At 41.3% G+C, this 14,017-nt stretch overlaps 1 protein-coding gene across 13 annotated transcripts in view; it reads left to right on the top strand.

The window, feature by feature from the left end:
- Positions 1–14,017, top strand: part of GANC (glucosidase alpha, neutral C) — an 82,456-nt gene that overhangs the window by 52,859 nt on the left and 15,580 nt on the right. For 12 of the 13 annotated variants that reach the window (XM_028495423.1, XM_028495422.2, XM_028495427.2 and 9 more), the window contains 6 exons: positions 786–887; positions 2,296–2,539; positions 4,820–4,884; positions 6,365–6,441; positions 9,710–9,784; positions 12,830–12,943. In XM_028495423.1, coding sequence (XP_028351224.1) covers positions 786–887; positions 2,296–2,539; positions 4,820–4,884; positions 6,365–6,441; positions 9,710–9,784; positions 12,830–12,943 — 677 coding nt within the window. Of the gene's footprint in view, positions 1–785; positions 888–2,295; positions 2,540–4,819; positions 4,885–6,364; positions 6,442–9,709; positions 9,785–11,216; positions 11,543–12,829; positions 12,944–14,017 lie in introns of those variants that run through there. The other variant, XM_028495434.2, reaches the window with a different exon arrangement.

The following is a 14,017-nucleotide window of genomic DNA, read 5'->3' as shown; positions in this document are numbered from 1 at the left end:
CCTGATAGAGTTGTTGTAATGATTAAGTGGGATAATACAGGCAAAGCAACGTAACACCTGGCTCAGTGAGGGCTCTGTAAATGTTAACTATTGTTATTGCTGCTGTTATTATGTCTCCCTTGTACCATCTTAAGTCCTCTTATAGAGGATTTTGTGGAGTTACAGGCGGTGTGTGGCGGATAGGCATATAGATCGATGGAACAGGATAGAGAATCCAGAAAGAGTCCCACACATATATGATCAAATAATTAGCAACAAAGTTGCTAAGGCAATTCAATGGAGAAAGGAGTTTTTTCAATAAATCGTGCTGGCACATGGAGTATCCATGTGGGGGAGGGAGAAGAACCTTGACTCTTACACCATACACACAGAGTAACTCAAAATGGAATATAGACGTAAATTATAAAAGCTACGACAAACAGAAAGCTTCTAGAAGAAAACATAGAAAATCTTTGTGACTTTGGGGTGGCAAAAATTTCTTAGATAGAACACAAAAAACATGAACAATAAAATAAAAAAAGATAAATTGGACTTCATTGAAATTAAAAACTTATGCCCTTTCAAAGATATTGTTAAGAAAATGAAAGTCAAGCTACAGACTGAAAGAAGATATTTGCAATATACATATATGTCAAAGGACTTGTATCCAGAATATATAAAAAGAAAGAAATGTTTTCCTTTATGTTGGTTTGCCTATTACAAATAAGGAATCAAAATATGAAATTGAGTACCTGGGCTGATTTGTGATTTTTTTTCTTTTAATACCTTCTTACTGATGACCAAAGGTGCTGTGTGGACAGGTGACAACACAGCAGAGTGGAGTTACCTGAAAATTTCTATCCCTATGTTACTCACCCTCAGCGTGACTGGGATCTCTTTTTGTGGAGGTAAGATGATATCCTCAAGCTTGACGTGAGAGAAAATCAAAGGGAGGGTGTTTTCTTTTTTTTTTAATTATTAATTTTTATTGGAGTATGGTTGCTTTACAATGCTGTTAGCCTCCACTGCAGAACAAAATCAATCAGCCATACAAAGGGAGGGTATTTTCATCAAAGCTGGTCACAAATCCCTTCTTGTGAGCTGTTTTCAGCAGGGATACTCTATGGCCATACCACCCTGAACGTGCCCAATCTCCTCTGATCTCAGAAGCTAAGCAGGGTCGGGCCTGGTTAGTACTTGGATGGGAAACAGGGGTAAACATGGGAAAGAGAAAATGAGGAGAGTGAAGGAGAGCAGACTAGGGAGGAGAGTGAAGGGGACACTTCAGAGCTGCGTGTGTACTGTCTGAACTGAGGACATGAAGAAAGTCATAAGAAAGTGAGCCAGAGTGTTTCTTTCCCTCATTCTCTTACTGCTCCCTCCTTAGACACTCTTGATAACTGAGTTTCTCTTCTTAAAACATGCCTTTTCTACCTGAAAGAGAAAAATGGAGAGAACTACAAAGAATTTAGCAAATCAGAAATCAGCTTTACAGAACTCCTGTGACATGTTTTAACTGTTAAATACACACACACACACACACACACACACACACACACACACACACACACACACACTCTCTCTCTCTCTCTCTCTCTCTCTCTCTCTCTCTCTCTCTCTCTCTCTCTCTCTCTCTCGGAAAAGATAAATTTAATTAAAATAAGATTCTCTGATGGGCTGCCTTTCCCTAATCCTAACAATTCCCTGCAGGTGAGAGATCCCAGTATGGAAGGTGCTCAGCATGGCTACAGGTCCAGCTGCTCCTTGTTTTCAGTGGGCCTGGGAGCACCTTAATATCCCTTTTTGATAGATGTGGTTTTATATGGCATTGGTCCACATTCAATACAAGGAATATGTATCCTGCTTAAGGGATAAGCACGAAATTCTCCCTAAACCTCTAATTCTGATTGTATCTTTCCCTTTAGTTCTATAATTTTTATCTTGCTTCAGCTGTTGATTTCAAAGGAAATCAATTGCCAAACCACCACCCCACCCCTAAACACAGACTTATTGAATCAGGCAGACATTTTGCAATTTCTGCATTACCTGGGCTCAGGACATACAGAAATGTTGATCTTGCAGTAAAGCCTTTTGACAGGAAAAAAATATATTCAAAGAGCATACTGTCAGATCCCCAAACAACCTTGAGTTTTTTAGTATGTGCTCCCTAAATTTGAGGCCACAGTTTTATGCTGTCATTTTGAGTGCACATACAGCGCCTTTGCCCTGTCCGTCTTCAAGGCCTTATCTTACCTGTGTACATCGTCTGTTAGACGCCTGGGAGTCTAACTCAGCCTTTCTTAATTGACTAATCAGCGGACGTAGGCGGCTTCATCGGGAATCCAGAGGCAGAGCTGCTAGTGCGGTGGTACCAGGCCGGAGCCTACCAGCCCTTCTTCCGTGGCCATGCCACCAAGGACACCAAGCGACGGGAACCCTGGCTCTTTGGGGAGGAGCACACCCAGCTCATCCAAGAAGCCATCAGAGAGCGCTACACCCTTCTGCCCTACTGGTATTCTCTGTTCTACTCTGCACACGTCGCTTCCCAACCCGTCATGAGGTAAACAGGCTTCACCAGTCACACCAGCAACCAATCTCTACCAGAAGATCCCCTCAGCCACTGGCAATGGAGTGCTTACAGTGATTGCAAAAGAAAAGCCAGGTGTTTAACCAAGTGCCAATCAGCTTATTGAGCACCAACTGTGAGCAGGGTCAGGCAGTGGAGGTCACAGAAGATAAAAACTAGATCTCCTGCTACTTGGTGGTTCAAGTGTTAATATCTGGTAGGAGATAGAAATAGGAGAAAGAAAGAAAAGAAAAAGGAAGTGACTCTGTAACTGAATTCATCCAATATTTAACCCATGTAGTTCCCCTACAAAACTTGCCACCGCAAAATGTGTCTCTTTGGCTTGAGGATTCTTGGGGGCTGATTGTTTTTAAGAAACAAAAGGCTCAGGAATTCTTCCTTTTTAACCTCCTCCTTAACTGCCTAAAAGAATTTAGTTAAAGGACCTGGTCCAGGAAGTGCATTATCATCAGCGATATCTACAAGGAATATGAGCTAAGTATGGTAGGGGGAATGTGGAGACCGAAGTCCTCTCTGTGTCCCATTGTCTCTGCATGGCCCAGCAAACATTTGTTTACCAAACGTATTTTTCCATCTCTGAATGAATATCCTTCCTCCCCTTTGAAGTCCGGAACCCACTCCCTTCTCCTTTTCTCAGGTGTTATATAAGCCTCAATTGCCTATCTTGTCCTTGGGCATCATATTTTTATGGAACCCCCTCATATGTACATAATTAAATTTGATTTTCTCCTGTTAAATACTCTCATGTCAATTTAATTCTTAGACCAGCCAGAAGAACCTAGATGGGCAGAGGAAAGTTGTTTTTTCGTCCCGACACCCACAAGCATCCTCTCATGAAGAACAACTTATTCTGCCAGGCTTAGCTCTATCTTACCCTTAGGGCTTTTCCTAGTGTATGAGTTATATTCTGATTCTATTTTGAAGACAGGATGTGAATACCAACTTTCTGGGTTAGAGAACAGTACACATGGAGACACACATAGTAAGTACATCAAGACCTCTAGATTAGCAGTTCCTCAGCCTGGCTCAGATCAGAATCATCCAAGGAGCTTTTGAAAAATACAGATTCCAAGGCCATACCACCAAACCTACTAGGAATGCCTTGGTTAAGTTCCAGGGATCTATATTTGTTAGAAGTTTCCCTGGTGATTTTAGACATCAGCCAGGTTTAGAGACCACTGCTTTGTTATATTTAGTAGAAAAGGAATAGATTATTACAAAGGCTAGTGAATAAACTAAAAATAAATTTCTCTTATTAAAAAATATCTTTTCCTCATGAAATTGAAAATAATATTAGAACCATTAGGTTAATATCCAGATACATAGATATTGAAAGTTTTATGATTTTTATAAGCCCACGTGCCTCCTAGTTAGTTGTGTACAATAACAATAAAACAAAACTCAAAACCCGCACAAGTTTCTGAAACCTCCAAAAATGTTGCCAGCTTGAGAACAAGAAAAACCAATTATTTTTATTTAAATAGGCAATGATTAACGATTCATGAAAAGCAGTGACAGAATGAAAAAATGGCACAGATTTTACAACACTATAAAATTCGGTTTTACAAACATTTAATTTGTTTTACACCAAACGTGTTAGGCATTTGGACTTGGACAAAGCTCCATTTCTGTCAGAGTAGTATTTAGTGCTCAACAATAAGAAGGGGAAATTTCAGGTACCAGAATTCTCAAGCTTTCATTGAACCATTTAAGCTAATACATAGCTCTTTCACATAAGAAAAATATATAGTAATCATAACAAGTGCTCATAAAATCTTTTTCTTATATATTTATTTAATTTATTAATTTTGTCTGTTTTGGGTTTTCGTTGTTGCATGTGGGCTTTTGCTAGTTGCAGCGAGCGGGGGCTACTCTTCGTTGCAGTGTGCGGGCTTCTCATTACGGTGGCTTCTCTTGTTGCAGAGCATGGGCTCTAGGCGTGTAGGCTTCAGTAGTTGTGGCTCACGGGCTCTAGAGCGCAGGCTCAGTAGTTGTGGCACACGGGCTTAGTTGCTCCGGGGCATGTGGGATCTTCCTGGACCAGGGCTCGAACCTGTGTCCCTTGCATTGGCAGGCAGATTCTTAACCACTGCACCACCAGGGAAGCCCTCATAAAATCATGAATCATACAAAAAGGGTCTTGGCTTTTTCCAATTTCCTTTGAATAGTTATAAAACTGAAAATGTAAGTGACTGAATTATAATAAAAATCTAATGATGTTGAAGTAAGAAATTTCTTTTTTCCTTTCCCCAGGCCTCTGTGGGTAGAGTTCCCTGATGAATTAGAGACTTTCGGTGTGGAAGATGAATACATGCTGGGTGAGCATTTCTTGATTAATTATAGTTATGATAAATACTTTAATTATGTTTTTCTTATTGTATTTTCTAGTGTAAGAACGCTAAAAAATCCCTAATCTCAAGAAAGCCAAAAACAAAAATAAAAGAAATTCCATCACCAAGATCTTTAGTGTATTAGTAGGATCACAGCTCTATTCTCTTGTCATGCAGTGCTTCACATAACATGTTAACTTCATATAAACCCATTTTATTTGTGGATGTAAGTTGGGATTCTTGTCTGGGTCCACTCCTAAGCCTTATGATACCACCACAAGGAAGGGAAGTAGAAAAAAGTAAACCAGATGGTAAAGACTCAGAAGAGCTTATTTCATATGCAAGATAGGGTTGTTTGTTTGTTTGTTTTGGGTTTGGTTTTTTTGTTCATTTTGTTTTTGGGGTTTTTTTGGTTTTGATTTTGGTTTTGGTTTTTGGGGGGCTTTTTGTTTGTTTTGGTTGGCCTCTTCTTTAACAAGGGTTAACCAGATTTGGAACATGGAAGTTTATCATTTGGGTAATGGGGTCAAGAAGCCAGGCTCAACACAGAGTTGCCCAAAAGGTGAATTCCATTTCTAAAGAGTAGAAACCCCAAAATGTAAACAACCTATCTCTTTCTGTCTCCACTCATCCTTAGGTCTCAAATTTCAAAGCTACTTCCCTGGAGAAAATTTCCCTGACCAAAATTGCTTCCTAATACCTAATTCCACCTGCATTAGTCAAAGTCAGTCCCTCTTATTATATAACTTTCATTCCATTTTGTACTTTCATCTTTTTGGTATTTGTCTTAACTCTAAGTAATTTGTAATTACTTGTTTAATATCTGTCTTTACTGACTGTAAACTTCATGAGGGTGGGGACCATGTCTGTCTTATTTGTCACTCCATCCCCAGAGCCTTAGCACAGTGCCTTGGACTCAGGAGGAACTCAACGAATATTTGTTGAATTAAAGAGCAAATTCATAAATGGATGAATTTTACATATGGTGGTGCCAAGATCAAAATGAAATTAATAATCCAGATTGCCTTTAAGAGAATTACAGGCTTCCAGTGATACCTGCCCAAGGAAGAGGACCTGAGTATCTATGTGGACCACACTTCTGGGTCACAGTTGTAGACTCACCACGTTCAAAGTCATGTATAGCAAACAAGGAAGCACTTAGAGAAGTGCAGTGGTGCTTTCAGATGACAGTTATGCACAAAATGAGGCTGTGCCAGACTTGTCAGGGTCCCTGCCTGTAATCCTACTATACCATAGGAGGATTAATGACAGGTAATAATACAGTTACCTCTGAGCACCTGTCCTTTTTCTAACTAACAGTGCATCTCCCTGATGAATCATTGGTTCAACTCACCAAGATCTCTACCTTCAAGAAGTTCAGTTGAGTGGTCTTTGAAACCACAAAGAGAAGGGATGTTTTCAGACCTCTTATCATGATATTCAACTTTATTTCTTCCCCATTTTTCAGGAAGCGCTTTACTGGTTCACCCAGTCACAGAACCAAAAGCTACTGTGGTTGATGTGTTTCTGCCAGGATCAAATGAGGTAAAAGTAAATGACAAACATCCGCATACCTTACATGCCTCACGTCTCTTCCCTTCAAACTTGGTGGCTTAAAATGACAAAAATTTTTGCTCTCACAGTTCTGGAGGCTTGAAGTCTGAAATCATGGTGTCACCAGGGCTGGTTCCTTCTGGAGGCTCTGAGGGAGAGTCTGTTCCATACCGCTCTCCTAGCTTCTGGTGGCTGCCTGCACTCCTTGGCATTCCTTGGCTTGTAGCTGCATCGCTTCAGTCCATGCCTCCATCTTCACAGTGTGTGTCTGTGTCTCCCCTACCACTGTCTCTTATAAGACACTTGTGATGTTATTTAGGGACCATCTGAATAATTCCAGATTACCTCCTTATCTCAAGATCCTTAATTTAGTCAAATCTCTTACCATAGAAAGTAATATTCACTCTGTCCAGGGATTAGGAAGCAAATATATCTTTTTGAAGAGCCACCATTCAGCCCACTACACTTGTCATTACTGATATGACAATAACCAGGCTTTTCTACAGAGTGCTCATGAATGATGTTCTTTCTGCTTGGTTTCTCTAGTAATTTGTAGTTCTGAAGGTGGGGCTCTTTACAAAGGTTCCCCTGCCAAGCAGAAACCCGAGAAAAAAGTTAAATATAACAACAGCTAAATAAATTGTCCAGCCAAGCATTTCTGCTGAGAGTTTCTCAAGTCGATTCTGACAAAGCATAGGTTCCCATTGAGAAGAACTAGCTCCCTTTCTGACTTAGCCACGAATTTCTATAATGACCTATTAACATTGCAATCACATTGTTGTGACTATGTAACCTATTCCTTCAACACTATATCCCAGACTGTTCTGTGATTGTTTCTCTTGCTACATCTTCCCAAAGCCTGTGTAGGAGAGCCAAGCCGTTTCTTGCCAGAACTTTACCTTGCTGGTTAGCTAGTATCGCATCACACTGTGCAGGGAGCTATCTAAAGGCCTCGCTGTCACCTTCCCCATGTTACTGTGTGGCCCTTTCCCTCTCCTGCGAATCCGTTTATCAGGGAGGGCTTCTCTGACACCCTGTTTAAGATTATAAACCGGGGCTTCCCTGGTGGCGCAGTGGTTAAGAATCCGCCTGCCAATGCAGGGGACACGGGTTCGAGCCCTGGTCCGGGAAGATCCCACATGCCACGGAGCAACTAAGCCCGTGCGCCACAACTACTGAGCCTGCACTCTAGAGCCCGTGAGCCACAACTACTGAGCCCGCGTGCCACAACTACGGAAGCCCATGCTCCTAGAGCCCCTGCTCTGCAACAAGAGAAGCCACCACAATGAGAAGTCTGCGCACTGCTACAAAGAGTAGCCCCCGCTCTCCGCAACTAGAGAAAGCCCGCATGCAGCAGCAAAAACCCAATGCAGCCAAAAATAAATAAATAAAATAAATAAAATAAAATAAAATAAAGACTATAAACCACTCCCACTGCCCCGGTACTGTCTAACCCTCCTTCGTCCTTTATATTTCTCCACAGAACATGCCATTTTAAACATTCTATATATTTACTTTTATGTTTTGTTTAATATTTATCTCTCCCATTAGAATGTTAGCTTTTTGAGGGCAGTGATTTTTATCTGTTATGGTCTCTGCATCTAGATGGGCACGTGGCCCATAGTAGGCCTTCTGTAAGTACTTGCTGGGTGAGGAGCTTGGTGACTAAGCTCCGGGTCTGATCTACATTATGTTTTATACCAGTTGTATACTTCCTAGGCTGGAGATCTTTGAATATGGCACCAGAGCACACACGCTATAACTCTCGTTTCAGTTAGTTAGACTGGAAATGGTCGACAGGAAATCCCCAAATATTGTTTGAATCCTTTTTTTTTTTTACCTTTCACTCCCACCAGCTTTTTATCTAAAGCTAGTAGAATTCACCAAAGAAAGACATTACGAGAAAAGAAAGCTAAGACAATATCCCTTGTAAACACAGACGCAGAAATCCTTGACAAAACATTAGCAAATTGAATCCAGCCAAAGATAATACTTCATGACAAGGTGGGGCTGATCCAGTTGAATTAAGAGTTCAGTGTAGCTAGCAACTGTCAGGTCATAGCCCTCTCACATTCACAGCAAGACAATGACAGATTCAACAGCCCAGCTTTATAAAGGCTCTGGTAATCCCAGGAGGTGAACTTGCGAAATAGACTCTGTGGCTGCCAGAAATTATATTGAACTAGAAGAGAGAAAAAGGTTTTGTTTTCATGCTGCTTCTGATGGTATCTTAAGGATTTATCCCACCAAATTACTTTGCAGGACTTTTTTAGCACTTTAGCAAGTAAACCCCCTTGACAGGCCTCTCAGGTAAGAGTTTGAACCTCATCCCTGAATTGAACTCTGTTAAGAAACAATGACACTATAGTAGTAATCCAAGTTTCCATTTGTTTTTCTCTAAGATGTTTCCTTGTCTGACACTTTTTTTTCTCCTGCCTCATTTGTAATCTGTTTGCTTGCAATGTGCTTTTCTGCTTTGTTGTGGTTTTCTCTCTTCCATTGTCTTTTTCACTACTAGATCATTAAGTTTTTTTGTTTTTTAAAAAGCTATTTATTTATTTATTTTTGGCTACATTGGGTCTTCGTTGCTGCACGCAGGCTTTCTCTAGTTGTGGCGAGCGGGGGGCTATTCTTCGTTGCGGTGTGCAGGCTTCTCACTGCAGTGGCTTCTCTTGTGGAGCACGGGCTCTAGGCATGTGGGCTTCAGTAGTTGTGGCACTTCAGAGTTGTGGCTCACGGGCTCTAGAGTGCAGGCTCAGTAGTTGTGGCACACGGGCTTAGTTGCTCCGCAGCATGTGGGATCTTCCTGGACCAGGGCTCGAACCCGTGTCCCCTGCATTGGCAGGCGGATTCTTAACCACTGCGCCACCAGGGAGGTCCCGATCATTAAGTTTTTATAAGCCAACTGGACTATAAAATCCATGAGGGCAAGTTCTATGTCTTCCTGTTCACTTGTGTGTACCCAGCAATGCTGGGCACACGGTAGATTGATCTATAAATAACTTTTGGATGGATGAATGGAAAAATGAATGGCCTTTTAGTCAGCTTAATCTGTCACAGTACTAGGTTTTTCCTTTGGGATCTTTTTAAAAGCATATGTTCTTCCTAACTTCTACTCAAGGTGTTTTTTTTTTTAAATTGTATTTATTTTAGCTTTCTGGTTTTTTGAAATCCAGATAAATGGATGTTTTACTAAATAATGAAATTGTGAACAGAGTTGCTTATACACTCTTTTTCATTAGGGTCTGTTTCTTTTCAGGTCTGGTATGACTCTAAGACATTTTCTCATTGGAAAGGAGCATGTACTGTAAAGATCCCAGTAGCCTTGGACACGGTAAGTTATTTTCAGACTGTTATTTTTACCTATTGTGCTGTATTTGTCTACTCAGGCTGCCATGACAGGATACCATAGACTAGGTGGCTTCAACAACAGAAATTTCTTTTCTCACAGTTCTAGAGGCTGGAAGTCCCAAATCAAGGTTCCAACCAATTCGGTTCCTGGTGAGGGCTCTCTTCCTGGCATGTAGACAGACACCTTGCTGTGTCCTCACATGGCAGAGAGAGAGAGTGAGCTCTCTTGTCTCTTATAACACTAATCATTTGGATCAGGGCCCCAACTCCTATGACCTGATTTAGTCTTAATTACCTCTGTAAAGGCCCTGTCTCCAAATACAGTCACATTGGGGGTTGGAGCTTCAATGTGAATTTTGTGGGGACACATTTAGTCCATAACATATGCCTACATAGAAAGAACCAAGGACATCAGTGTTCTGCATAATAACACATACATATGAAGACCAAATGTAGATTAGTGGTTGCCTAGAGCTGAAGGCAGGGAGAGGGTTTTGGGAGCAATGGGGAGTGACCACTAATGGGTATAGTGTTTCTTTTTGGGGTGATTTTAAATTGATTATGGTAATGGTTGCATGACTCTGAATATACTAAAAACCATTTAATTGTACACTATAAATGGGTGAATTGTATGACATGAATTATATCAATAAGGCTGTTAAATGTGAGAAAAAAAATTTAAAAAACATACTCTGATTTACATTTGTATGTCTAAGAAAAATAATAACGCTGACAACAGAGAGTATACATGATGGTCCCCACATACACCATACAGAATATTCTACAACACCAAGTCAGAAAACATGAGTTTTTAGTTGGACCTCTAGGCCCAAGGGGAGGCTATGAGTTATGATTTTAGACTCAGAGTGGCCCATCTAGGCTGCATTTCTGAAGGGAAGTCTGCTCCTGCAGCTGAATCACAATGACTACCACAGGCCCTAAGTAGTGTAAAGATTTATAAAGAGATATTGATGTTATTTTTAAAAATTCTCAGCAGCAATATGAACTCCATTATATAGAAAATGATTTCAGATGCCAACTTGCAGATCTAGAAGAGACCTCACCATTCATCTACTTGAATCCCTCATGCTTACAGGTGAAGAAAGTGAGGTTCAGAGAAGTTAAATTCCTTGTCCAGGGTTGCAGCTATATTGTGGCAGAACTGAGACAAGACCCCGGGTCAACTGAACACCTACTCCAGAGCCCATTCATATTAACTTACTGCCTCATTCTTTGAAGGAAAAAAAAAGAATAAGAAGAGTAGGCTGATGAGGGTGGGGAGGTAGATGTGCTTTACTTCTTGCTGCTGACTTCAAGTCAAGCAGAGGGTGGATGGACATCTTGACTACTTCCACCCTGATTCCCAGCTTCATGTATACAACAGTCCCCCTTATCTGCGGTTTCACTTTCCACAGTTTCATTTACCTTCAATCAACCATGGCCCAAAAATACTAACTGCAGGACTTCCCTGGTGGCGAAGTGGTTAAGAATCCACCTGCCAATGCAGGGGACACGGGTTCAAGCCCCGGTCCGGGAAGATCCCACATGCCACAGAGCAACGAAGCCCGTGTGCCGCAACTACTGAGCCTGCGTGCCTAGAACCCGTGCTCCACAACAAGAGAAGCCACCACAATGAGAAGCCCACGCACTGCAACTAGAGAAAACCCGCGTGCAGCAACAAAAACCCAGTGCAGCCAAAAATAAATAAATAAAAATAAATAAAATGTGTTAAAAAGAAAAAACCCAAAATTATTAACTGTGGTCCAAAAACATTAAATGGAAAATTACAGAAATATACAATTCATACACTTTAAATTGCACGCTGTCCTGAGTAGCATGACAAAATCTCGCACCATCCTGCTCCCTCCTGCCCAGGACATGAATCATCCCTCTGTCCAGCAGATCCACACTGTGTGTGCTACCCGCCCATTAGTGTAGGGGAAATACCTTTATATAGGGTTCAGTACTCTCCTCGGTTTCAGGCATCCACTGGGGGTCTTGGAACGAATCCCCCGTGGGGAAGGGGGGACTACTGTATTCTTGCTCTTCTCCCCACTTGTACATTACTCAGAGCAAAGTACAGGCCTTCACGTGATTCAGGGAGCTTCCTTACAGAGGATTGCACTGGGAGTCAGGGAACCTACTGGGCTGTCATGGCTGGGAATGCCATTTCAGAAGACCCATAGATAGGGGCCATGCCTACAACCCTGTTGTCAGAGTCACTTCAAGTGCCCTTGGTGGCTTCTATAACAAAAGTTTCACAGTTTTACCCTCATAACTGAGTCAGTCATCCTGGTGATCAGGGAAGCAGGAGCAAGAAGGGTACAGGCTGAAGTAAGGACAACAGTCATCTTTCCCAAACCAAGAAACGACCATCTTTTTTTTTTTTTTTTCGGCTTAGTCAGGTCTTAGTTGCAGCACATGGGATCTGTCGTTGCTGCGTGTGGGCTCTTCATTGCTGCCCATGGGCTTCTCTCTAGTTGTGGCACATGGGCTCAGTAGTTGCGGCTTGCAGGCTTTCGTTGCCCCACAGCATGTGGGATCTTAGTTCCCCGACCAGGGATCAAACCTGCGTCCCCTGCATTGGAAGGCAGATTCTTAACGACTGGACCACGAGGGAAGTCCCTACATCTTTTATAAAGACATACATATGTACATCTGGGCCTGCTCATACAGACAAATTCCCTCTTTAGCAGGGTCCTCGAAATAAACTTGTTTGTTATATTGACAGGAAAATTTAAAATACAAAACAGGAAAGGCTACTTACAGGATAGTCAGAACAGATAATAAATTGATGAAGGGTAAGAAGTTTCCCTAATAATTTAAAAATGAACCATTTTTAGTGTTTGAACTCTTTTCCGTTTAATGCCAGGGCCCCCATATTTGCCATCTCTGTGTTCACAGATTTATTTTGCCTTTGAGTCTGTACTTGTAACGAATGTGAGTCTTGTACAATGAAACATTTTAAGTCTACTTTGAAATTGCCTTATATGAATCCTCCTTCTCTGAGAGTGTTGCTCTGTTATAGATACCAGTGTTTCAACGAGGTGGAAGTGTGGTACCAATAAAGACAACTATAGGAAGATCCACGGGCTGTATGACTGATTCCCCATATGGACTCTGGGTGGCCCTAAGCACTAAGGTATTTGAAAAATGTTACTTTTACACATCTTGTTTGTTACTACTCTGTTTCTTTACAGTTGTAGCCTTTGAGTATGTGACACTATGTAAAAGTGGTGAACCCCATCTACAGGATAGGTGCTTCTGAAGTTTATCTAGAAATCAAAGTTTTGAATCATTTCTTGTCTGACTTTCCTGGAATTATCCTTAAGGGTACTCTTAGAACTAGAAATAATAGAAATTTCCTCTAGGGCACTGTGACCCTTGGTGCTCTGCAGCTTGGCATTGATTACCACTGGACTGAAAGCTCATTGAGCTATAGGCAGCCCGCCATGTGGATTAGCCCTGAATATCAGTCTCCTGTAAAAGGGTCCTGTGTCTATGCAACATTCCAGGGACACAGTCTCAGGCAATGACTTCTGTGCTCATGGCTCAAACAACTACAATCTCCTTGGGTAAAACCTGGAAGGATTCCAGAGTTGATCTGTCCTTTTGAGGAGATCTTTTGAGCCAAATGAGGCCTATAACAGATTCCTCTCCTAGCCATTTGCCAAAATACAGTGCCAAAACACAAATCCTTACTCTTAAGCAAATATTATAAAATAATTAAGCTTTCTTTTTCTTACATCTTTCTTTTCAATCCGTTTCATTTAAGTATGTTTTCTGGGGTCAAACTATGGACCTCGGGCCCATGTGAGGCCATGGAATAATTACAAGAAACTCGAGGTCCATAGCACATGAAACGTCAATAACAGTGAACTGCCATATGGAGTGCTGTGACATTGTCTGACATGCAAAAGTGGTCCTCCTACTAAAAGACAGTAGGAACTAGATACCGTTCTTTAAATGGAGGGTCTTCTAAAGATAGCTGATCTCATACATTGTATACCAATTTTTTCTTTTAATTTCACTTCCATTTGGTGAACTTTTCTTGACCTGTTGTCACCTTCTAGGATAATATTTTGGGGGAAGCCACCTATGCCGCTGACCATACTTCATAGTTTAAATCTCTTTCAACAAGGCCTAACTCTTTGTCCTCCTCTTGTGTGACTTGTTTATTCATATTATTTCACAAATGTGTATTAAGTATATATAT

This window comes from Physeter macrocephalus, chromosome 11 (genome assembly GCF_002837175.3).
Source record: "Physeter macrocephalus isolate SW-GA chromosome 11, ASM283717v5, whole genome shotgun sequence".
In the NCBI taxonomy this organism is placed as follows: domain Eukaryota; kingdom Metazoa; phylum Chordata; class Mammalia; order Artiodactyla; family Physeteridae; genus Physeter; species Physeter macrocephalus.
The sequence above is the reverse complement of the archived record's forward strand: the minus strand, read 5'-3'. Positions and strand labels throughout refer to the sequence as shown.